Source organism: Carassius auratus, chromosome 25 (assembly GCF_003368295.1).
Source record: "Carassius auratus strain Wakin chromosome 25, ASM336829v1, whole genome shotgun sequence".
In the NCBI taxonomy this organism is placed as follows: domain Eukaryota; kingdom Metazoa; phylum Chordata; class Actinopteri; order Cypriniformes; family Cyprinidae; genus Carassius; species Carassius auratus.
This window is the reverse complement of record NC_039267.1, coordinates 6,311,721-6,337,668: the sequence shown is the minus strand read 5'-3', so window position 1 is coordinate 6,337,668 and position 25,948 is coordinate 6,311,721. Positions and strand designations below refer to the sequence as shown.

The 25,948-nt window shown below is 35.2% G+C and overlaps 1 protein-coding gene across 5 annotated transcripts in view; it reads left to right on the top strand.

Annotated features, from left to right (window-relative positions):
- LOC113043126 (neuron navigator 2-like) overlaps positions 1–25,948 on the top strand; it is a 62,725-nt gene that overhangs the window by 20,969 nt on the left and 15,808 nt on the right. For all 5 annotated transcript variants that reach the window (XM_026202313.1, XM_026202312.1, XM_026202316.1 and 2 more), the window contains exons 12-15: positions 2,993–3,115; positions 20,115–20,244; positions 23,711–24,008; positions 24,435–25,032. In XM_026202313.1, coding sequence (XP_026058098.1) covers positions 2,993–3,115; positions 20,115–20,244; positions 23,711–24,008; positions 24,435–25,032 — 1,149 coding nt within the window. The remainder of the gene's footprint in view (positions 1–2,992; positions 3,116–20,114; positions 20,245–23,710; positions 24,009–24,434; positions 25,033–25,948) is intronic.

The window sequence follows — 25,948 nt, the reverse complement described above, 5'->3', positions numbered from 1 at the left end:
GATTTCTAATGATTTAGAAATTGAAAATTTAATTTATTCGTAATCATAGAAATGTAGATGCAATTTCTTGGTAAAACCCGTTTTATTTTATTTATAATAAAAAATTTTATAAAATATTTATATAAAATATTAGTACAAAACAAGAACCGATTATTATCATGTATTTTTCCTAGCCTATTTTGCCTTGGAAATGTCAACAGAGAAAAAAAAATATTTTAAAAAAAAATTGATGTTCTAGAAAACAGGAGTAATTTTCTTATTTTAATGTACAATGTCTGTCAAGACTGATGTTGAGTGACTTGCAGTGGGTCACCAGGTCAGGGCATATGAATAATCTCACTGGGGCAGAGTGTTTAACTGGTTGAACTAATGTTAGCAAGTTTTGTTACTCAGTAACCAATGTTAAACAGAAGCCGTTGTTCCCAGTGAAACACCTGTCAGAGAACTAAAGAATAGGAAATATTGTCCAGTCATAACATTACTTGCAGACACTATTCACAATCATAGATAACCTCTACAAAAAGTACAATGATGTTGCTATAGTTCACTGATCGTATCAGATGATGGTACTACCATGCAATTATTTACCAAATACATGTTCTGTGACAAGACTGTTGCCAAAGGTCACAGAGGATATATGCTAAAAGAAAATACATTTGAATCCTTCAGTTTAATTAGTAGGCCTATGCTAAATGATCATGTAAATCTACTAAACACATTTACAGTTACAATAAACAAAATAGACCAAATTTAATATCTTCGCCCCACTAGTTGCTAAACCTTTGATAGATGTTTTGAAAATGATGATTAAGCAAGCACACGATTGTGAAATTCATATTTACTGACTTCCGATTTTTCTGCTCTGAATCGCACCTGATGATTCATGTACTGTTTAATTACCTGAAGTGAATTATTTAAATCATTAGCGTGTCCGACAGGTTAGTCAGCCGCTCCGGGCGTCACCTGATTGCTTCACCGCAGGAAATGAGAGATTAAGCTAAAGGATGCGTGTCTGTTAAGACATCTTCAGAATCTGTGAACATCTGCAAACTTAACAACCGAAACTAACTCACTCCCATTACGATCAACAAAGCTGATAATGGGAAAATGCTTAAGAATGTGATAGTCAAAAAGTGTTAATGTTACTGTATGTTAACATTTATTAGATTATATTAGATTAAACAAGATGAAACGCACACACAAACACACACATACACAGATATTCACGAATGCATAAGGTATCTAGAATATGGTGCAGATAAGGACATTAATATTTGCTTCACAAATACTGATGAACAGCCAAACTGCTAGTAATATGCATGCTCATATAGTTAAGAGTAAGAACTGATCATTAAACTAAAGTTTTACCTTTTTCTTACTTTTTTTTTTTACTTTTATAAACAGGACAGTTTAACAGTACAAAATGTATTTTACAGGATAAAACATGTCATTTTCTTGTTAAATCTAATAATAAATATAGTGAAATAGTTTGGATTCTACCACATAATTTATGTTCAAAATAATGGTTATATTATTTTTACCTGGACATTGAAATTACTTTAAATTACATATTGTTAAAAATACATTAATCTCTTTATAAAAAAAAAATTGCATCAAGAATAACTTTTAATTATATAATATTAGTAAATTATAATTTGGGAATTTGTTCGTAATTCATCATGAGGCCTTCTGTATCACAAAAAAAAGATTATTGTAAATAAAACAAAACAAATGTATTAATTAAAATTATTAATTATATTAATTAAAATTATTATAAAACTAAAACTAAATAATAATAATAATAATAATAAGTATTATTATTATTATTATTATTATTATTATTAAAATTTCCAGGGGATTTCAGGCAACAAGTGCAACAAGATGTTATTCAGTATTATTTTGTCCTATGGCTGAATTTGTTGTTCTGTTGTGCAAGAGGTGCATCTGTTATATGGTAAAAATCACATTAACCTGAATCATCGAGCTCATCTGGAATCGGATCACCCTGTCATCAGCGCTGTTCTTCCCCTGCAGTAGTTTGAAGTGTTTGGTTAATACTGCTTGTCCCCAGAGGGAAAATTACTCTTTTTTTTTTTTTTTTTTTTTTTTTTTTTTTTTGAGAGAACCTGTTCAGAACATCCGCTTAAACGGTTTAGAGGAGTAAACACCCATTCAACTAGTACCTCAGGTTAAGTCCTGTCCCACACAACTCACCTGTCCACTTCTGCCAGCAGTCCAACCCACAACTACAGTGCGGTGTGTCCTAAGGGATAGTAAGAACATGGATAAGCACTTATAGTAAGATCACAATAGCACACCATAAGAGTCAACAGACATAGCCGAATCTTACAAATCCATATATCCATATATATATATAATATGGATATATGGATTTGTAAGATTCGGCTATGTAAACAATGTTGTTTAACAATATATCTTGGCTTTGAGGATTTTACATGTTATGTTACATGTTACGTGTGTGTGTGTGTGTCTCTATATCTATATCTATATATATCTATATATATATATATATCTATATATATATATATATATATATATATATATATATATATATATATATATATATATATATATATATATATATATATACAGTATATATGTTTGTATGTATGTTGTGTATGTATGTTGTGTATTTCCTGTACAATCCATGGCAAGATCTAAAATGATGTGGGCTGATTTCTTGAGACACTGTCAAATGTATGTCTTTCCTCTGTTTGTAGTTTACTGAATGCATTTGTTATGAATGTGAACGTGCAGACACAGCATGCCGTCAAAGGAGCCGGACAAGTGTAGATTATAAATCATCAGACGGTGGCAACATCGTGTAAAATATTTGCTTTTGTTAAAACGTCTCGCTACATTTTTAACTGTACCATCTCACAAGACGGCCTGTTTATGCTTCATTTAAAGAGAAGACTTTGCATTAGACCTGCAATTTGTGTGCTGAACCAGCATTCATGTGTGTCTACAGATACATGACGGACGGAGGTCTCAGCCTGTACTCCAGAAGGGTTAACCGGGTCTCCGATGGAATGAACAGCGTGAGAGGGACCGTTCAACACTTTAATCCCAAGAGTCAAGATGATATTGATAGGTAGGACTTAACCTTTAACCTTTGTGTTACCTGCACTTACTCACTTTGTAGACTCTTTTTCTTTTTCTGATGATGTTGATCGCCAGAGACTTTTTGGTACCTGAGGATTTCAGATGGGTAACAGGGTTGCTTTTGTTTCTTCACAAAGGAAGAGAGTGATCATTGTCTTCATCAGTGCCAAAGGCAACAACAGCCAATGGATCAGTTTAGAAATACATTCAGTTCTTTATGTCTGTGCTCTCACGTTCGGTGTGCCTTTGTCCTGCAGGCCCTGTGGCTGTTTAACATCCCACATCCCTCGCTGTTTGCGGTGTGTCTCCTCAAATGCATCAACACTCTTTGTGAACATGTAAATCCGTCTGTGTTTTTACTAAACACACTCTGAGCTGACAGTGGTTGATATATTTATGATTAAATATGTCTGATGAGCTGTGAGTCAATAGTTAAGAATAGAAAGATGTCTGAAATGTCAGCCTGAAAAAGGGAAATGAAAAATGTAGAGGTAGAAAAACAAACACATGAGAGAGGATTTGGAAGAAATGGGCTAAGAAATGATATGAAAAGGCAGTGGGTGGAGAGGTAAGATGATGTTGCAAGACTGTGCTACTGGAAGGATTGGAGCTGAAAGAAGCCTAAATACAAGAAAAATTGCAAATTGTTTTCTTTTTCCTAGTATATTTGCAAGAGATTTTGTTAGTGATCATCATAAGCTGCCCACTGATGTCATTATTTACTCGCCTAGATGCTGTTTCAAACTTTCTTAATTCTGTAAAACACAAAAGAAAATGTTTGAAAAATGGCCATACAATGAAAGTCAGTGGGGTCCAATGTTGTCAGATTCTGTTATTAAAAATCCTATTAATATTTTCCGTAGGGAACAGATTTTTAGCTAAATCTAGTGTTTTGTACTCTTGTACTCTGTACTTCCACATTCGTTACTTCCCAGTGGAGCTTACTCTACACATCTTGTTCTTCTTTGTGAACACGCACACAACAGTTAACAGAAGCTAGAAAATACAGTTTATAAAGTTTAAAAATCGATATATTTCTTACTAAAACACACAGATTCACTTCAGAAGGCCTTTATTAACCCACCAGAGCTGTGCGGAGTACTTTTATATGATGGATGGATGCATCTTTTGGGCCTCAAAATCTTAAACCCTATTCACTGTCATTATAAAACTTGGAAGAGCCAGGCCAGTTTTTAAAATATAACTACTATTGTATTCATCTGAAAAAAGAAAGTCATATACACCTAGGGTGACTTGAGGGTGAGGGAGGGGTCATTTTCATTTTTGGGTGAACTGTCCCTTTAAGTGCACTGTTTTGTACATTTATGTATGTATATGTTTTTTCCAGATTTTTTTTTTGTTTTATGATTCAAATCAAATTGTTTTATGTTGTGGTTCAACTCGTAGCGGGTTGATTCGGTTAATGGCTTTCCACTTCCCAAGACTTAAAAAAGAAAACCTATAGGAAAAATGATTGGAAAAGATACTTCCATAACCAAGGTGGCATAAAAAGTGGTTTGAAACGACATTTTTGGGTGAACTATACCTTCAAATGTTTCAAAACTGAGCTCTGACAGCCCTGTCCTGCAAAGTGGTCTAGACTTAGTCTGTAATCAAAAGTCTGACTCTTCAAGACCAAACCTGCCCTGTTCTTGATGAAGTCAGTGCAGAACATCTCTCATATAAAACGGCAGTCGATCAAAATGTTGGCATAAAATAAGGAAAGTCAAGACAGATGACCTACAGACAAGCCCTGTAAGATCCACCGTTCTCCAAATAAGGTCAATTTCTTGAGCCCAGCCAGGTGTTTTTGTGGGATTCTGTGCCCAGTACCTGTCAAGATATCGTCTTAGTGCCCAGATTGATACAGGTGAAGGAGGGATGATCTCAGAGCTTGTGAAATGTAGCTCTGGGGCAGGAATGGCGAGAATCCAATGGGAATTCCTTTTCTGTCTTCTTTCTTACTGGAAATGCTTGATGTCATGTATAATTTAGTGGATTCTTTCTCCAAAAGCAGCTGGTGTAAAAAAAAGAGTTAGGTGTTTTCGTTCGCGTTATTTTGACTTGCTTTGTCATCAGATCTGCCAAAACAAAGTCCGGGTCAGTGCAGAAAGATGAGGCGGTGCGAACTTTAGTGATGCATCCTTCCGAGAACCACTTAAATTCCAACGATAAGGGAGCTGTGTTCAATTTAAAGTTGGGTTGTGTGGATGCTGTCGAAGATTGTTTTGATTTATTCACGCTGTACTGTAAAATTCGGTCAAGATTCCTGTGCTCAGAACACAAGCCAAACTCTCTGGTGATTCAATTCAGCTGATGTCTCAGAGCCATCAAGGTTTGTCTTGTTTAGCTATGACTATATTTGTCTTGCAGATAATAAATTGTATTTATTTGGTATTTTGGTCTATAACTAGAATCGGTTATTAGTGTTTTTATAAATACAAAAAATAAATGTTATTTATTTATATTGAATAAAAATAAAGGTGTTTAGTAAATTTAATTATACAAATATTTATAATTAAAAAATATATTATTATTCTGTGTTTAGTAATTTAATGCATTGGTCAAGAATGGATATTTAATCATCATTACCCTTATTTTAGTACCCTTTTCCATCATCTAATGCTCACTTAAAATTAGCTTAAACACTGAATGTAACCTTTAGCAAATCTCAAAATCAATATAAAATTTTCTTTCTGTTCATTAGAGTATTTTAGCTTTTAAGCTTTTTAGTTTTTATTTTTAGATGAATGATTTAGTGTTTTATTTTTAATTTGTTTAGACAAAAATTAATAGTATATATTTAAATGTCAGTATTTAGCTTATTGATTTAGCTCATTATTAGTCTTTTTATTGATCTGCCACGTAATGTCCATGTCAAACTTTTTTTGCGGTAAAGGAAATAGGACCTCCTCCTTTTTATATAATTTTGCATAGAAATGCAGACACATTTTCCACAATGACATTCGTATCAAGTATGTGGTGTCTGAATCCCTGTGTAGTTTCCTGTCGGTGGAGGGATGTCCGTGTTTTAGGTCTGTGATGACTGCTACATTGTGTTTGACTGTGTAATTTAGCTGAGACAGTTCAAACACGGCTCTGAAACCTGATCGGGGCGTCTCGCCCTGAAGAAAAGGGCCTGGGGGCCAAGTCTGGACTGAAAGCAGAGTCCTGGTCAAATCCACACCCACACACAGAGGAAATGTGCCATATTGCACTCTCACATCTGTGGGTCAGTGGGTTTCAGTCCTTCATTTCAATGCATATTGAATGCCTTTGGTGTGAGGCATTCAGTCAGATCAGTTTACATTACCTTAAATATGGTTTGTAAATAACCTCTGTTTTATGATTGTCAAACCTATGTCTTCCAGCGTACTTTATACTTTAATTTGTCAGGGTGGGCTAAGTAGCTAAATACTAAATATGCATAAATTTGTAAACGGGCAGCTGTGGTTGTGATGTCAAACTAGGGCTGGGTGATGCAGCTGAAATATTATTATATTTAAATCTATATTTCATTCTTTTGGTTATATATTTTGATATTTGATCTGATTTTTTTTTTTTTTTCATTCAAACAGCAATTGTTACAAAGTAAAATAAAAAATCAGTCAATCATATAGTCTTACTATATGTTGTTTGGTGTTATTTATATTATTTAGTGTTAGAATTTTATTTGATCATTTACATATTTTTTGTCTTTTATGTTAATATATTTTTCATCTTTTTGATGAAATTGGAAATATATCCTGATCCTTTTTTTCCCCACGAGGAACCATCATTTCATCCATATATAAAATTATAATTTCTATAGACCTGCATAATGAAAAGAGATGCTTACCTGTAAACATTTTTTTTTTTTTTTTTTACAAAAGAAAATTTAAATTGCACACAGACACTTTTTGTTGAGTATTGGCAAAAAAACGTTTGAACTGATTCAAAAAAAGAATTTTTGCAGAATTAAGTTAAAAACTCTGAATTGCATTGCACCTATTCAGTACATTGCAAATTAAAGTTATTGCAAATATATTTTGCAAATATTAAGTACATCAGCCTAATCAACACCATTATTGTTTTTTAATGAGATTTTTGTAGCTAAGATGCACTGAGGAGGGAGCTTTGCATGTGAGTATGTCTTATGTAAGAGCGATGGAAATGATATGTCCCTTTAAGCAAGGTTTGATTTATGACTTGCATTGCAACCTACAGTAGAATATTTTTCCGAAGGCGTTTTACATAGAACTGAAGGTGCTACTTTTCTTTTCCTCTCATTGTTTTTAGGTTACAAAATAATAGTTTCTTGTGCTAATATTTCTTTAGAAAGCAATTTTGTGTTCTGTAAGTGCCCGCCATTTTTGTTTGGCTGCTGATAATTCATATTTCTCCCTATGTGACCGGAAGTCTGTAGGACCCTCAGCCTACACAAGTGTGCTCTCCACCAGGAGAAAGACAGAAAAGGAGAGATGAGCTGGCAACTTGCCTTTTGCCAGCAAGCATTATTGTTCATGATAGCCCAGCAGGTACAGTCATTAAGTGCATGGGAGGGCTGAAAAAAAATCTCTCTCCACTTTCACGCTTCTCTAGACCCCCGGCCCCTCGCCACGCACGCAGACTCGGCAGTAGGAGCACAGTGGCGGTAGTGTTATGGCTGAGACTGATTAGGATCTTTGATAGTGCTGGTGTGTCTGGTTCTCAGGGATCTGATATGTGTCCCTGTGATCAGCTGTAATTGTATAGTGCAGATACAAATAGATGACGAGAGGGCAAGACTGAACACTTTGGACATGAGACTGGACTAAGACTTAGGCAGTGAAGTAAGTGTGCTATTGAGGATGACAGCTGAATTGTTTTTGTATTTGTGTCTGTGCATTTGTAGTTGTGTGTCCAGTAATTAAAGGTACAATTAGTTTTGGCTGGTCTTGAACATTTCTGATCAACTGTTAACTATTTACATTTGCTTTTATCTAGCTGTTTGTCATATAAGATTTTCAGTTTTTTTTTTTTTTTTTTTTTTTTGTGACTTATTTTGACTTGTTTTGAGTTTTTTTTTTGTTATGGGTTTTTAATCGATAAAAGTTACATTTTATTTTGATTATTAATATTACTAAAGCTTTTATTATGTATTTATTTTATTTTTATCTTTGGGTCAAATCAAAATAAATAGCATCTAAAAGTTGCAATATAACAGAAGTAGTAACATATTTTCCTTCCATATTGTGATCCTACATCGAAGTCTAACAGATTATTGAAAAAGAGAGAATGTAGGGCAGGGAATTGGTTCTATCCATCAGTAGTGGATTTGATTTTGTGACATGCATTGCACTTAAAAGTAGAGATAGGTGGTTGTGAGCTTGCAGAAATTAGGGTTAAATGGACTAAATGATTGGAGAAGAGCTGTGTACATCACAAGAAGTAGGGTTATTTCTTGTAATCTACAACCGACACTCTTTAACCAATTATTAACCGTTTTTTATTATAATTGAATTAAATTAAAATTGATAAGTGTCTGTGACCTGTTAAAAATACTAACATTTGTTTTCCAGGGATTCATTTTACATATGCAAAAAGCAGCAAACAACAGAACATGAAGATTCAGGTTGCATAACATCACACACCTGCAGCTAGGCTATATAACGAATAAATAGGCCTATACGAAAAATATATTTTACTTAAATAATAAATTAACAAATCGAAAGAAAGACTTTGCAACAAGTAAGATTGCAGTAGCAATGCAGAGTTTCAGTTTATGCAAAGGAAACCAAGACGGCAGAAAGTGGCATCTTATTTTTCTTTATTTTATAAAAGCACAAAGATTTGTTTTTATTGTGAATGTACACAAATAAAAGAAAACCTTTTACAATTTTGATTATCTATATATGACTAGGAGTAGTTGTTTCCATTGTTAGAAGGGAAAAAAAAACAAGTGATTGCGCCGCACACCCTACACAGTTGAGCATTGCTTACTTGACAGTGCAGCCTGTTCATTTTCATAATAAAATACAGTCGGTCAAACATATGGAAAAAAACATACTGCTCAGTTTAAATATGTAGTAAAAATCTGTGCACACATTTTGCTTTACGTGGACATTGGAATGCAAGTGAAGTAGGCTACAAAACCAGGTTTTTCATAAGTAATATTTGGCATTCAAATAGCTACATAACGAATACGGAAACATTTGTTTTTGTGTTGAGACCCAGCATTGGTTTCGGTTTCATTTTAGCCTTAATGAATTCATTCTGGCTTGTCATATAGCATAGCTTCTTACATTTTTAATTATTGTTCTTATCTGAATAGCCTACTGTTCAATTTTAAAGATTTGCTGTGGAGTTAGGAGAAATGAAATAGTCTAGACTATATAATGTTTGTAAACATTTTACGTCAGCATTAGGCTTATTTCTGAATGAAATAATAAGATGTGACTTGTAGGCTATACACAACGTGGGTAAATGTTCTAGCAACATCAATTAACTGCATGTATTAATACGTTATTAATGCCAGACCTAATTTTATAATATTCCACATTTACATTTGCAAATTGTCATTGCAACCTGCTGGCCTATTATTAGTAAGTTTGTAACATGAGTGAATGAAACCCAGACAGTCATTTAAGTCTGCCAGCAGAATTCCAGCACAAAGGGAGAGACAACCTCTGCCTATTGTCATCTGTTACGCTTGAGTCATTAACCCCTTCCATAGCCAAGACTGCAATGATTGCAAGTCTGAATCTTTCACCTTAAGCCCTCTGGACAGACTCAATGACAGCATGTGAAGTGTTCTTCACTTTTAAGCTGCTTAAGCCGCCACCCGTGCAATTATTTTTTTTATTGTCGTGTTGGGGCAAGACGCTTGGAAACTTTACCTTTTGGGTAAATACAAAACAAATGTTTTGGAAATAGGAAATAAATGAGTTTATTTGTTGTTTCAATGTGAATAAAGGATACAAAAAGAACATCCGTCCATTTGCGCTTGACACGTCTGGTATTGATGTAGAAAGCGATATAAAGAGAGAACTGCTTCCTCTGTGGTTTAGGACGGGTGAACCTGGGCTCTGAGGGGGGCTTTGCAATCACAACAGAGTGAACCGCTCTCCAAACAGTTAAGTGGATGGGACACGAGAAAGAGAGAACGCTTATCTGACATCTGAGGAAACAGCTACTTCCTTTACCGCAGTCTATACATACAACACATGACTGGCAGCCAATGTTCTGTGGTTTCTCATCCGATGGAGACACAAGTTTCTGGTTGGTACCGTACCATTTGGTGGGAATTGTTACGGTAAAGTTGCTCTTTCTTAAAAGAATAGGTCACTAAAAAATGAAAAATTTGCTGATGTTATCACCCCCCAGGCCATCCAAGATGTAGTTTGACTCACAAATGGATGCCATCAGAATGAGAGTCCAGCTGATAATAATGCTTTTTGTGGTGAAAAAGTCCATCCTGTTATCCTCTCACATATTCGTTTTGAAATGGTCTGTTTCACTTGTAAATTTGGTCGATCTGAGCATTTTCTCTCCTGATTCAGATGAAATGATTCTTTAATGGAGAAATTAGCATTTTGGATAGAGGACTCATATTGTAACCAGAAGCAATGGTTTTAAGTTACATTCATCTTAATGATGTATTTGTTTAATACAAACACCCAGCTTTGTCTTTACAAGATGTTAATTGATGGACTGGAGTCATGTGAATTACTTGTGGATTATCGAGATGTTATCAGCTGTTTGGACTCTCATTCTGACGGCACCCATTCATTGCAGTGGAACCCTTGCTGAGCAGTAGATACAATTCTAAATTTCTCCAAATTTGCTACAATGAGGAAACTGACTCATCTACATCTTGGATGGATAGCTTAAGGGTGAGCACATATTCAGACATTTTTCATTTTGGGTGAACTTTTCCTAAGAACACTGAGAACTCTTCAAAGTATACTGAGATATGTTTTATATCAACTTTGTCTCAAATTGTTTCTTCTCCTATCATCCTTCCTAGAATTATTTTGCAACATTAAGATCTCTCTAAACTTTAGAGAAGACACGTGAGGTCTTTCTTCCAGAAAAACATCTCCAACTCATCTCATATAATCAAGTGAGATTCCATTTGTGATTTTTCCTTAAATCGGGAACATCACTCTTGGCTGGTTTGCAGCTTGGTAGATTCTGAAAGTGTTCTCGCAGACAGTGTGGTTTTGCTGGGAAGAAAAGCACCTTTAACAGTGCTAGTTAGATGCTTGAGACAATGATCTCAATCACTCAGCACAGCCATCACACCCAGTGACCCATTCACATGCAAATGTGGCCAGAGAACAGGAAGTAGGAGATGGAGAGACAGAGAAAAGAAAAGAAACAGAGAAATAGACTGAAAGACAGAGGGAGGAGGATATCCATCAACACACGAGTCCCCCATCCCCCACACTACTGTGTGTGTGTGTGTGTGTGTGTGTGTGTGTGTGTGACTGAGAGAGAAAGAGAGGGACAATAAGCCATATACATGGATTCTGTATGCAGTGATGAGGAGTAACTGACTAAAAGTTGCGATGATATTCATTTAGCTACATTTTTCAGTGTGAGTAGTAATACAAAAGTGAGAAAAAGAGAGTTTTTGTGTTGCTTCAGTGTGGCATGTGTATTTGCAACAAAAGAACACATAGAAATGGAAACAAAGGGGTGACACAGGAAACACAGGAAGGAAAGAGAACAACAATGGAGAAATTGTCATGTTCTTTCTGTATCCTGATGGCTCCTACAGACCCGTTAGAGCAACACTGAAGCTCTTCTCTATCTCTATCGATATATATCTTCATCTTATTTAAATGATTTTTGTTGGCCATATTTTGTGAGGTGATACTTATACTACTTTTTCTACGCACCTTTTTTCTCCTCCAAGCTTGTTGGCAAAAGCAGTTTTCTCGAAATCTGTCCACGATTATTCATGCGATTTACACTCTATACAAATCGCATATTACTTATGTTTAATCTCAGTGTAAATACAGTATCAGACACCAAACCCTTTATAAAGTTTCTAAAGAATTCTATTTCAAATAAATGCTGTTCTTTTAAACTTTCTAATATTCAAAGGACAAAATATTAAGCAGCACAACTCCTTTCAACATAGATAATAATAATATAATAAGAAGAAGAAGAAGAAATAAATGTTTCATGTGTACCAAATCAGTGTATTAAAATGATTTCTGAAGGATCATGTGACACCGAAGAATGGAGTAATGATGCTGAAGACTCAGCTTTGCATCACCAGATTAAATAATAAAAAAATGAACAGTTACTTTAAATTGTAATAGTTGTTAGCAATATTACTGTTTTACTACATTTTAGATCAAATAAATGTAGAGTTGGTATTTACTTATTGATCATATTTGGTCATTGCTGGTCATAATGTTTTTTCTTTTATTATACACTGCCTTTCAAGCACATTTCTTTAGGAACGGCAAGTTTACCGTGTTGTGTCAAGGTGCTTATATTTGCCTTGCACGTTTAACCTTTTTTCCATATTCAAAACAATGCAAATCATGCTCGGCGGTTCCCTGGAAAACCAACACTAACACAACCGAAGTGTGAGACGTGAAAAGTTGTCATCTTTGTTATATTTATTTGTTGAAGAAGATGAAGGAGAGAGGGAATGCGGACGGGATAGAAAAAGAAACTACTCCGAATTCCTCACGCTCACTAGCAGCTCTGTCATTACAAATGTCTGGCGGCAAAGGTTTGGGCACGAGGGCTGGAATCTCTCTCTCTCTCTCTCTCTCTCTCTCTCTCTCTCTCTCTCTTTCTGTCTGCTTCTGTGTTATTATACAAAGTCACATTCTCAAAACTGCTCTATGAAGAAAGAAACCTCTGGTCACGCTGTATATATACATTCCCCAAGATTTCTAGACATCTATTTGCACTTTCAATGGATTTAACGCTAACAAGATTAGCGGCTACCTCTGTTTTTATGGATTTTTGTATACGAAAAAAGCTCAGGCGCTACATATGTAAGGTCTTGCTTGCCCACAAAGTTTTCTGCCAACGTTTGAGGCCAAAAACACTGTTTGCTGTTTTGGCAAACGCAACAAAATTGCCTCTCGGTTAGCAGGATATTCCACAAAGGATTAAGGCAGCTTGACCTTTAACTATGGGATGTGACCCTTAAAAACTTTTGTAAACAACAGGGCATGAGAATGTGAAGCATTGTGGAATGAACTAATTGGCCAGGGTTTGGTGAAGTCTGTAGGTCAGTCACTTATTGACTTCATGTACCTTTAGCCACAAGCTAGCCACCCGCTAAACTCCAGACAGACAGAAATGTAAACCGAAAATGGATTCCCACACTCGTATCACTGTGGACTATGCTTCCAAGCTGTAAAAACACACTTAAGCCATAACTTATCACAGAAGTTGGTATGCTTAAGGAGATTACTCCTTCACACAGCTACACACACATACACATACACTGATACTTACACACAAACACATTTCATGTAGGAACCTGCCTTGCTTCAAACCTGTAAAGTCACCTGGCATTTACGACGCAACCCAGATGTCCAGATCTAACTCATGTGAAGACGGTGACTGTCAAACCTGTCCCGCTGAGAGGATACACCAACTTAAGAAAACACATTCGTTTTTCTTTAACATGTTGTTTATGTTGCTATTGCTAGCTTAATCTATTAAACATCATCTTTGGTGATTGAAATTAAGTAGAAATAAAAGTTAAACGTCTAATTGGCGAAACTTGAAAAAAAAGGAAACATTAAAATGTTGCCTTGGCAACTAAATGAAATGAGTAATTTCATAAAAGATTCTAAAGATTTATAAAATGAAAGTTAAAGCTGTATAGAAATTACTTACAAAAAACAATTAAACTGACAAAAGCACATAGCAAAATTACTAAAACAAACAAACAAAAAAATGAATAATATTATTTAAACAATATTAAAATAACTTCAATTATTTCATTTTCTCATCCTATGCTGTTCCAGACTTCTATGTGGAGATGATATTTTAAGGAAGTGTTTTTATGTTTACAATGAAAGTCGATGGGGTCTAAAAAACATTGTATAAACAGTTTTTCATTTAATTATTTAAATATCATTGTTTTTTGTTCAATATTTTCACATATAATAATAAAAACAAGTGATGTTTTTATCAGCATTGGCCATTCAATATTTTAGTTGGCCACTTCTATTCACATTCATAACATATAACAATTTTTTTCTTAATAATTGTCTTATTTGTTTTAACTTTACTAACTTCTGACACAAAGTTGATGTTTTAGGTTGATTTGTGAGAAATCACTTGGTCAGATGTACCTGATCTTTGAAAGATAAACACTTGATATTAGCAGGTTTTTTGACCACTTCAAAACCCAATTTGCTTTTAAACTGTAGCTCATTACAGTTGAATAATTCAGCTTAATTAACATCTTGACATTCTTTCTAATCCTTCTCTGTTCTGAGACCAGTTTATAGAGTCAACACCCCTTTTCTTTTTGAAGTTCTGCTGGGGTTAAAGACTGCTTTGTGATCAGATTACCATTCCTTCAGTTGGTAAAGCCGCTCCCCTCAGCTTGTGGTTGGCTGCTGGGTTTGTGTGTGTGTGTGTGTGTGTTTGGGGAGACTCTGTTCTCTCTCAGAGCAGTGAAAGGTAGAGCGAGGGAAGGAGTGCAGTGGAGCTTTACTCATGAAGCTGCCTGCCACCCAGCCAAACTTTAGCGGCTTCTCGCTGGATGTCCCGGGACCAAGCTCTTGCCAGGGAATTCTGCAGCCCGGCTCTGTCAATCTGAGGTAGAGAGGAGGAATTTTCTTTGTTTAAGGATTTATAAGGTGGAAAGTTGCTTTGCCACGTGGGACTGTTTTTGTGCGAGTGCCTGAGTGTGGAAGAGAAAGGTGTGTGGTGACACCACTTTACTATTCTTACATTGTTTTTTTTGTTTTGGAATAAAATAAACATTTAATGCATTTATATTACATTTACCTTTTTATATACAAATATATATATATATATATATATATATATATATATATATATATATATATATATATATATATATATTTTATAACACTGAGGACTGTTTGTTCTGGTTTGTTACAGGTGCGTCAAAAAACATCTTCCCTGCTCTTTGCTATCGATAAGCTCAAAATTTAGCGCACTGTCACAGTTTTGTCAGTGTTACTTATTTGAATAAACTACCGTTCAAACGTCTGAGGTCAGTAAGATTTAAGAAAAATAAATGAATCATTTTATTCAGCAAGGATGCTTTAAATAAAAAAGTGACAGGCTGGAAACAGGGCATTTACATTATTACATTTGTAATCTTACAAACATTTCTGTTTCAAATAAGTACTATTCATTTCAACTTTCTTTTCAGCAAATTATCATGGAAAAAGAACGTGTTACGGTTTCCAAAAACTCCACAATGTTTTCAACATTGACAATTATGAGAAATGTTTCTTGAGCAAATCAGTATATTAATCTGATTTCTAAAGGATCATGTGACACTGAAGAGTGATGGCTGCTGGAAATTCAGCTTTGCTATTAAAAATATATTTTTTTTATATATTCAAATAAAAAAACGCTATTTTAAATTACAATAATATTTTATATTTTTTACTCTTTTTGCTGTATTTTTGATTAAATACATGCAGCCTTTATGAGCATAAGATAAAAAAGGAAAAAATCCTACCAACCCCAAACTTTCGAACAGTATTGGAATTTTGTAATTTAAATGTAACTTTTAAAACCACCACAGCACAAACTTTTTTCTCAAATCAACAAGCTTTTCAATGACCAATGCACTTTAATATCTTGCTGTTTCTGGTTAAAGTACCTTTCCTGATCTCCCACAATGCCTGGCAACAGGGCTGGGGTTGCTGTAGAGATGGGTATCCTTGCAGAACTAATTGATAGGCCACCCAAAGCAAACAGGACGGGGCAGTGTGTGCAGTCCACGCTGCTCTTCTAATAACAGGTCTTTAGAAAAAAAAAAAAAGAAGAAAAAAAAATTCCTGCCCTGTGGATCAACCCCCCTATATGCTTTTACTTCTTTGGGGCTTGACACTAATCTAATGTCTCAGACGGGGGAGGGGCGGGGGCCGGGCCGGGGCCACTGTTTCTGCATGCACGTGTTTGACTATGGCGGTAGATGACAGGTTGTTTTGGGACGGTGTGTTTGGTCTTGTCAGGCCTGTGTCTTCTGTCACTGGTAATTAATTTGCTGATTCATAATATTAACTCAAACGTATATGAATGTTATTGATGGTGGTGAGAGAGAGTGGAAAGCAGGTGTGACAGAGAGCATTTCTACCGTTTTTATTCAAAGTGTCTCAGACGGGTGTCTGTTTTATGGACATTTGACTGCATGATTCGCCTCTTTAATTGTTTTTCCTAGACCGCAGTGAGAGTCTTCACAACTGAAGGCTTTTGTTTAATTCCATTGAACTAAAACATAACATTTTATCATTGTTTATTCACCTTCATGTTATTTTAAACCTGAATGACTTTTTCATCTGTGAAGCTTGTAATGAAAATTTGTCAAACTTTTTTAATGCTATGACGATGAATGCTGACTGAAGATATCAATCCCTAAAATAGCCACAAAACCATTTTATTCACATATAATCTCTATCTCTGGAAAGCTGTGGTTTGAACTCAAGAACTGATTCAGTTGTGAACAAATCAATCAGAACGCATAGTGCATTAGGTGCAGAAGACCTGGTAATTAACACATGAGGTGGATGGACTACTACAGGAAAAATCTGCAATAGGTATTTATTGTGGATTTTTCCTTTGGCTTGATGTACTGAACTAACATATGTCTCAAAAAATCTCACCAGTGCAGTTTTTAAAGAGATCTCAATTATTGTGCTCAGATTTGCAATGAAGCCAGATCCAATTTTTGTCTCATTTTAAGTGAGAATGCATGAGTTTTGAAGGATTGTGCCATAATATTTTCAGTATGAGTGGTTGTAGAAGTAATTATTAAATTATTCTTCAATTTCTAACTCTGTTTTGTGCTTTTAATGCACCCAAAATATTCCTAAAAACATTCCTTTGTTTGTATTCCATGCCTCTTTCGGAACCAATATATTGCACACTCCCCTTCTATTTTGGGCTGGTTTGCACTTGGGCAAAGCAAGAGGAATGTCTTTGGATTATATTGCAAAGAAAGAAACAGAACGATGCATTCTTTGAATGTTTATGAAAGTACCACTTTCTGACCCACCTCTACCCTCTTTGCCGCCCACCCGCTCTGCTTCTCTCTCTTTCATGTATGAAGTATTGTGTGGCTGTTCAGAACTTTGTTTTGTTGTTGTGAAGATCAGAGAGGTTGACATGCTCGTCAAAACGAAAATAATATGTTGGACTGTTCTACTGTGTAACTTAAAAAAAAATTCACAGACGGGTTTAGGTTAAGCCAGGATTAGGCCACAGCTCAATTAAGACATTTTAGCAATGTTTATAAACAAGCCTTAAAAATAAAACCTTACTGGTGTGCATCTTGAGACAATAATGCATTGATGTGTTTGTGAAATTTGTGCAATAATGCATTGATGAAAATTATGCATTTTCAGATCAGTTAGTGCTAGTTTCTTTCAGTTGAAACAGCTCAGACTTACATTTTAGTCTGGGACTAGGTTTAAGCCTTAAATTAATGTAATTTAATAGCCTTTTGACATTTAAACTATAGTATTTACTTTTTAAATAAATAATTTCCCCTTAAATCTTTACAAGTTCATTACAAGTGGTATTTGTCATTCTGTTTATGAAAAAATTATTTATTAATGTTATCTAAAAATATATTCTCATTCTGGAAGAAAAACATAATATATATTTCTAGTTTTATATGGTTCTAGTTTTACATTTTATTGATCCTTTTAATACAATGAATAAATTATCTTTAATGAATATCTATATTTTTTAATTATAAATATATGAAATATATTTTCTTTTATTATTATACAAATTATAATAATAAATCTAAAAATGTATAAAAATATAAAGAACATAAAAATTTGACATGAAGTTATTTTTATTGTTACCTATGTTATTTTTTTAGTCTAGAATGAGAATGTTTAATAATTGTAATTAAAGTTTTAATAATTATTTTGATATCAATAATATTTTCATATTTAATAAATAGTTTTATTTTATGCATTTATTTATTTGGATGGCAAATACTTTTTAAAAGTGTATATCTGATTAAAGTTATTTTTTTTACTTAATTCTATTATATATATATATATATATATATATATATATATATATATATATATATATATATATATATATATATATAATTATTATTATTTTTAATGCATTTCCTGGATAACTCTGTGTATACTGATTAAAGTATATTTTTTGTCTTTTCAGTAAGACTGAATGCATTTAAATGGATTTCATGGCGTCTTTAAAAAGGAAGAAGTGACTCATTCATGTCTATTTTCTTTCCATTTCATTTTTGGGGGCTTTTTCGGTATTTGTTTGCATTCGCCATCTATAGCATCTGACAGCATATGGCAAATGATGAATGAAGCAGATCATTTAAGCAGAGACGTTCAAGCAGACAAACACATTAGCACTGTGAGTGTGAGAGCTCTCAATGACAAATAGCCCCAATGGGACCAACTTTCTCACAGCTCATTAAAACAGGAACCACAGACGTCCTTCCACGCCAGTTATGTTGAGTCAGTTATGACAGACGTGAGCTTTGGGGACTTTGCTCGTATCAAAACAAGTATCTATTCAGCCGGTGGATGTTTGAACACACGCCTCTCTTGATTCATGACTGCTTGTGAATGAGCTTATGGGCTGGTTTGTTTGCCTGAATGATCCTGAGAAATGAGGAGGATTAGGTGGTATCTTAGGTGATGATAAGACGTTTTGTTGCAACACAGAGTTGCTTAAGCTAGTTCTCTTAGCATCGCTCAAGGCTGGAGTGGCCTAAACTGGTGGCTTGTGGGAGTTTGGCAACTAGCATGAAGGGACTTCCTGTTTACACACCCACATTACATTCATTTCACCAAATAACATTTTCTCTGTCTTTCAGATCTTTTTAATGCTTACGAATTTATTTATTTTTTTATCAGTATTGTAAAAAAAAAGCCTTATTTCATCTTGAGTAGCACAATTGTGGTTTCTGTTATTTTCAAATAAAGTAAATACAATTATTTTCGAATTTTCAAATTTTAGATAAAGTAGGAAAACGTGTGACTGTTAAAAAAAGACAGATTTCAAATAAATAAATGAATAACAATTAAACATATATATATATATATATATATATATATATATATATATATATATATATATATATATATATATATATATATATAAAGCATTTTAGCCATAACTTTGAATTTGAATAGGATAAAAAATATAATATACCTATATGTTAAAAATACATATGCCTGAAAGTGTTTTTAGCCTGATTATAGAAACTGATAATTGTGTTATTGTCCTGTTGTCAAAGAACAAAACAACAACCTTTGACTGGTTTGAGCTAAAATTGTATGATTTGTCAATAAAATGTAGAATCACACAACTCAATTTCACAACTGTGTGTTTCCATTAACCAGTCATGTCTTTGGCCCATATGATTTTGGTTGAACCCTGCTGAGCATCCTAATGGATTTCGTCAGACAGGAGCACTGTGGGAAATGGGGGAAAGCAAAGCAGAGCGCATTGAGAATTTGAGGCGCAGAGCTAATTAAAACAAGTTTTGAGGAGCAGAGAGACGCGCCTAATGTTTCAAGCATGATGGGAATGCAGGTTTTTATGCTCAGACTGTCCCGGTGCAGACTTCATGGCTCTCCACAGATGCTGTTTTTTGGTCTAACTTTCCTTCCATTCCTACTCTTTAAATCTGCATTTACATATTAGTACGCATCCATGAATTCTGTTTTGTCTTTTGCAGTGCTTTTTTCACTTTATTGATATCTTGTCCCTCAGAAATGTAGATAAATGACTGTTCCTCTCTCTTTCCTCTTTGTTCTCAGTTGGGACGACAGCAGCTCAGTCAGCAGCGGGATCAGTGACACCTTGGACACAGATGACCTCAACACCAGCTCGTCCCTTAGCTCCTACGTCAACACCCCATCTGTCCCACACAGAGACGTGGATGAACAGGTCAGTCATTGAAACCAGAGCCTCATGGTCTACAGAATCACAAACATCTGCAGAAGTTGACATGAGAAACAACTTCAAAACATGATTCAGGTTTTATTTATAGAAATTATTTTCACAAAATAAATTAAAATAGTTGTATTATTTTATCTGATTGTCTATGTCGTTATTTTAAATAGGTAATAATTCATATTTATATTATGGATTTTCATGTGTTGAGATTGAAATTGTTAAGAGTCCGAAATTTTTTGTATGCATTTGTATTTTTTTTTTTTCGTATTCGTCATCCTTTCCTATCAAAATGCTTGCTATTGATGTGAAAACACAGAAAATCAAACCTGGTAAGATTTTAAATTTTTTTTTATGACGGACTAAAGTTTCTGAGGTTTGTAAGCGTGATTAACACAATGCGAGTTCGTATTTATTTTTTAATGTACGAAAATTTCGGACGATAATTGGGACCGCTATAAAACAATAAGAAATCTTTCTAATATTATTTGAATATAAAATATCATTAGTGGCCAGTATAAATTTTAAAAAGTTTTTCACAAAAATATTGGTTAATTTAGTACTTGTCGATAGCATAAATGATGTATGCATTGTTAACTTTTTTAGACCTTTATATAAAAGCTCTATATTTATCTTAAATTTGTTCATTTGAATACAAATCAAGACTTTGGGGCATAAAAGTTGCCTGACTTTGAAGAAACACCCATGTAAAGAAACAGGGAAATGTAGTAGCCTTATAAATATCTCACTGAACTGTTAAAAAGGCCCTTAATTTGATTCGTCATCTCTGGTTATAATTATATGCAATCAAAAACAGACCTGCACATTTACAGAACTGCTTTGGGAGCAGTTCTGTTGCTTCATTGTCCCTTTTGATTCAATGAAACATTGGTGGGCCTTTATCAGAACTGGCCTGTGCAGTCTCTGTGAGTGTGAGTCAGCGGACTGACTCAACTGTGCCCCAGTGATTGATCATCTTTACAAGCTCAAAGCAGGTTAACATATGCTGAGCAAATGGGCCAGTACAGTGATGCAAACATGGAGCGTCTGTCTCGCCTGTTCTTGCAAGATGAGCGCTTTAAATCCAGATGTGGCACACTGAGTTGTGTGCCAGTAACTTTATCCAAACCTGTGGCTTATTGGTTTGTGCATTGGTGTTAGTTTTTAAAAGTGAAATCCATGACCTTATTTATATTCAGTGTTCCATATTTATCTCCACAGTTTTTTTTTTTTTTTTTTAGATTTTTATGTTTTGAATTAGATTCTTACATTTTGAAATGTCATGCCAAATATTGGCTCATTTTGGAGTTTGAAGAGTTTGATGAGTTTGAAGTTAGCATCATCTACAGTGCATAATATCATCCAAAGATTCAGAGAATCTGGAACAATCTCGGAAAACCATACTGGATGCCCGTGATCTTTGGGCTCTTAGACGGCACTGCATCACATACAAGAATGATACTGTAATGGAAATCACAACATGGGCTCAGGAATACTTCCAGAAAACATTGTCGGTGAACACAATCCACCGTGTCATTCGCTGTTGCCGGCTTGAACTCTATAGGTTAAAAAAGAAGCCAGATCTAAACATGATCCAGAAGCGCAGGTGTTTTCTCTGGGCCAAGGCTCATTTAAAATCGACTGTGGCAAAGTGGAAAACTGTTCTATGGTCAGACGAATCAAAATTTGAAGTTCTTTTTTGAAAACTGGGATGCCATGTCATCCGGACTAAATAGGACAAGGACAACCCATGAGAGCATGCGGCATGGGCAGCTTTACACATCAAGGGAAGACCTTGCATTTTCCAACATGACAATGCCAGACCACATACTGCATCAATTACATTAACATCATGGCTGCATCGAAGAAGGGTCCGTGTACTGAAATAGCCAGCCTGCAGACCAGATCTTTCACCCATAGAAGACATTTGGTGCATCATAAAGAGGAAGGTGCGACAAAGAAGACCTAAGACAGTTGAGCAACTAGAAGCCTATATTAGACAAGAATGGGACAAGATTCCTATTCCTAAAATTGAACAACTTGTCTCCTCAGTCCCCAGACGTTTGCAGACTGTTATAAAAAGAAGAGGGAATGCCACACAGTGGTAAACATGGCCTTGTCCCAACTTTTTTTTGAGATGTGTTGATGCCATGAAATTTAAAATCAACTTATTTTCCCCTTAAAATTATACGTTTTCTCAGTTTAAATATTTGATGTCATCTATGTTATATTCTGAATGAAATATTGAAATTTGAAACTTCCACATCATTGCATTCGGTTTTTATTCACAATTTTGTACGGTGTCCCAACTTTTTTGGAATCGGGTTTTTACTACAACAATTTAAACTATATGGAAAAAATCTTACTTCGGCTAGCTGAAATTAGATACGTTTGTTATTTTTTTATTACATTTTTTAAGTTAACATTTGTTTTATTTCAAGTAACATAGATCTTTTTCAACTCTAATGGCCATAAACATTATTTCAAATTCAAAGAGATTAGTGCCATGACCCAAAAGTGCATCCGAAGCCAAAAATCTGCCAGCTTTCACTTCCACACCCTTGTACTTTTTCCCTGTATAGTCTCCCCTCATTTTTCGGGCCGGAGTGGAGGAAGGATTTATTGTATCGATGTTGAGATAACAATGTTTTGGAATTGGCCTGATAACAACTGGAGGCTATTAACATTCTTTCCCTGGCAGTAATTTTCATGAGGATTTTCAGTAGCAGCTGAACAACAGCTTTCTAAAAGGGGGTGATGTCATCTTGGATACATACATTACAATGTCATGTAATGGACCAGTTGGCTCTTTTATCGCATAATCCGATTTTCTGATGGCTGTTGATGGTGTCGCTTTATAAATGAGTTGCAAATTAGCTGTCGTTGAGGATATTGTATCTCAGTCATTAAATACATTTAATTATATATTTGTGCATATAAGTCCAGAGTCCTTTTCTTTATATAATTTTTTTTAATGCAAAGGACTCTAAAATATGATGACTCGGGTATATAGGCAGGTATATATTTATATAATATACAGTATTTATATTTTTATATTTATGTAACAACTCATTTATACTCTGCTCACAAGCCATCTGGCAGCACCTTTATAAAAAAAAAAATATATATATATATATATATATATATAATTATTTCCCTTTTTTTTGCAAAACTATATGCATGAAAATTAATTCAATTCATCTTATAATTTCTGACCAGTTTTTAGAAAGCGGAATGAAATCCTAATATAATTTAATATTATATAGGATTATTATTAAAATAACTATGTTAAAAATATTTTATCTATCTTTATTTCATAAAAATTCTGGCACCCCCAATTTTAACACGCACCAATTGACAGTTTTACTTATTTGCAAAAAACATAGAAATCCATTTTACATTGCTTTCAGAGTTCAGAAAAATTTATTTGCAGTTAATAATCTTGTTTTTTCTCTTTCAGTTCCAGACGGATGCTGAGAAGCACTCTGCAGTGAAACACAACCCCAACTGGTCCAACAACGACCTTAAACGTTCAGAAGGCAACTCTGACGGTGCCAGCAAAATGGAGACCACAACTAAATGGAATCCCAGGTCCTCAGATTTCTCAGATGAATCAGAACGGAGCTTGATGGGTCGCAAGACACCTATAAATTCTCAGACAGGCTCTTGGAGGCGGGGAATGACCGCCCAATTGGGCGTCAACTCTCCACGGACGAAATCTACAATACCTATGAACTGCAGCTCACTCAAGACACATGGTAATGGTTTAGATAGTCATGTTTCATATCCTCATGTCTTTCCAAATCTTTCTAGAACACAAAACAATGCATTATGATGAATGTTTTTATCCATAAAATGAAAGTCAGTGGGGTCCAGCTTTATTTTAGTTAATAAAAACTATTTTGAATAGTTTTAGTTAAGAGTAACAACACTGACTGAGCCACGTCTCTGTTTTCATTTGGTTTCCTGGGGCATGAAAGCCACAGAGATGTATTATCTGATTCCAGATCGCATCACATTGCACTATAACACCTACATTGTCTTATGATGTTGTGTGCTGCGCTCCTTTGCTGAGACTTATGTTCAGACGAGTCTTGACATGGACCATGCAACTATATTCAAAACTGTTTAAAAACATGATTTCATTTGGTGCTTGAGAGTCCATGTCGTTGATCATCCCATAGGTAAGACAGACGATGCCAAGGTGTCGGAGAAAGGACGTTCCAACGGCAGCCACTCCACAACTGTTGATGACACCAAGAAACCTCCCCTCAGTTCAACCTCACGCACCCCAACCAGCACTTTTGGCTTCAAGAAGGCTCCAGGAGCAATGGCGACAATCACCGCGAGTGGAGCTGTGGTAACTAGTGGCTCTGCGACAGTGGGCAGGATACCTAAATCGGTTGGGTTTTCTGGGAGTCGAATTGTGAGTCGGCAGACGACTGTTGATGATGGATACCTCCCTCCAAGTGCTCGGACAACTCTTCAGTACCGCAGTTTACCGAGGCCTAGTCGTACCAGCACGGCTCGCTGTTCTAATCGCTCCAACAACTCGAGCCTTGATGCTAGTTTTTCCAATAAAGGTACCGCCACACTTCCCAATCCTAAGACTCGCAACTTAGTCAAGTCCCCAATGTCTAACCAGACAGACCGAGAGAAGGGTATCTTTTCCGATGGAGAGAGCCAGGTACTTAAGACTAGCACAAATACCCAGACGGGATGCCAAGCTGGACGGCAAGTGGGAGGAAAGTATTCAGAAATGTCCTCGCCAACCCTTCGTAGGTAAGTTTAGCTCATGTAGACTTGAAAGACTGTTGATTAAAACTGTATTTTGCAAGGCATGATTTTTTACTTGATGTGGATGAAAGCACCGTATTAGGTCCCTCAAATATTTAGACAGCAGTTCTCAGCTGGGCTGTGTGAGTTCCAGAATATTCTCCTCCTTGGGGGCTGGACGCAGTTCACAGGACTCACTGTTTATCTGAACGATTGGATGTTGGTTGAGATCCTGAGTACTTGAAAGGCGTCTTCTGGCCACCACAAGTGCATTTTCCTTGGGCTTCTTGATGTTTCTCTAAGACATGGCACAGACCAAGAGGCTAGTGTTTGTTCTAGCTGATTAGCTTGCTAGTTCTGACTGATTGCTCTCTTAGTTAATAGAAGCAGACTACAGATAGACTGATGTTATCTGACCGGGCAGTCCATGAAGTAATGAGAAAAGTCAGAGGTGCCAGATTTTCCTTATCTCATATTTTCCTTTGTGAAGAACAGAGGTGTCCATCCTGGATGGCTAGTGGCCTACAGAGTTTAGCTGCCCCAAAAACTTTGCTTGGAGGTTTTTAGTGAGCCCGAAGACCTGACAGATGGTTCAGGGTTGTTTAATCTTTGTAGAATAGTGGCCCTCCAGGGGCTGGTTCTGACACCCTCAGTGAAGAATGATGTTGATTTCCATTTTGTTGTCAATGATCAACCAAAAAAAAAAAAAAAAACATGAAAGTGATTATTTTCAGTTCAGTTGGTACTTTTGGTAATTTTTTTGGTTGAATACCAAAGTATCATTAATGCATCAATGTATCATTAATTACACATTTTCATACAAGCAGCCAATCTATTAATATACTGATTTTCACAAACCAAAAATATACATTACAGTTCCTAGTTAATTTTGAAATGGACGTAACCAAAAAATGGACTCATG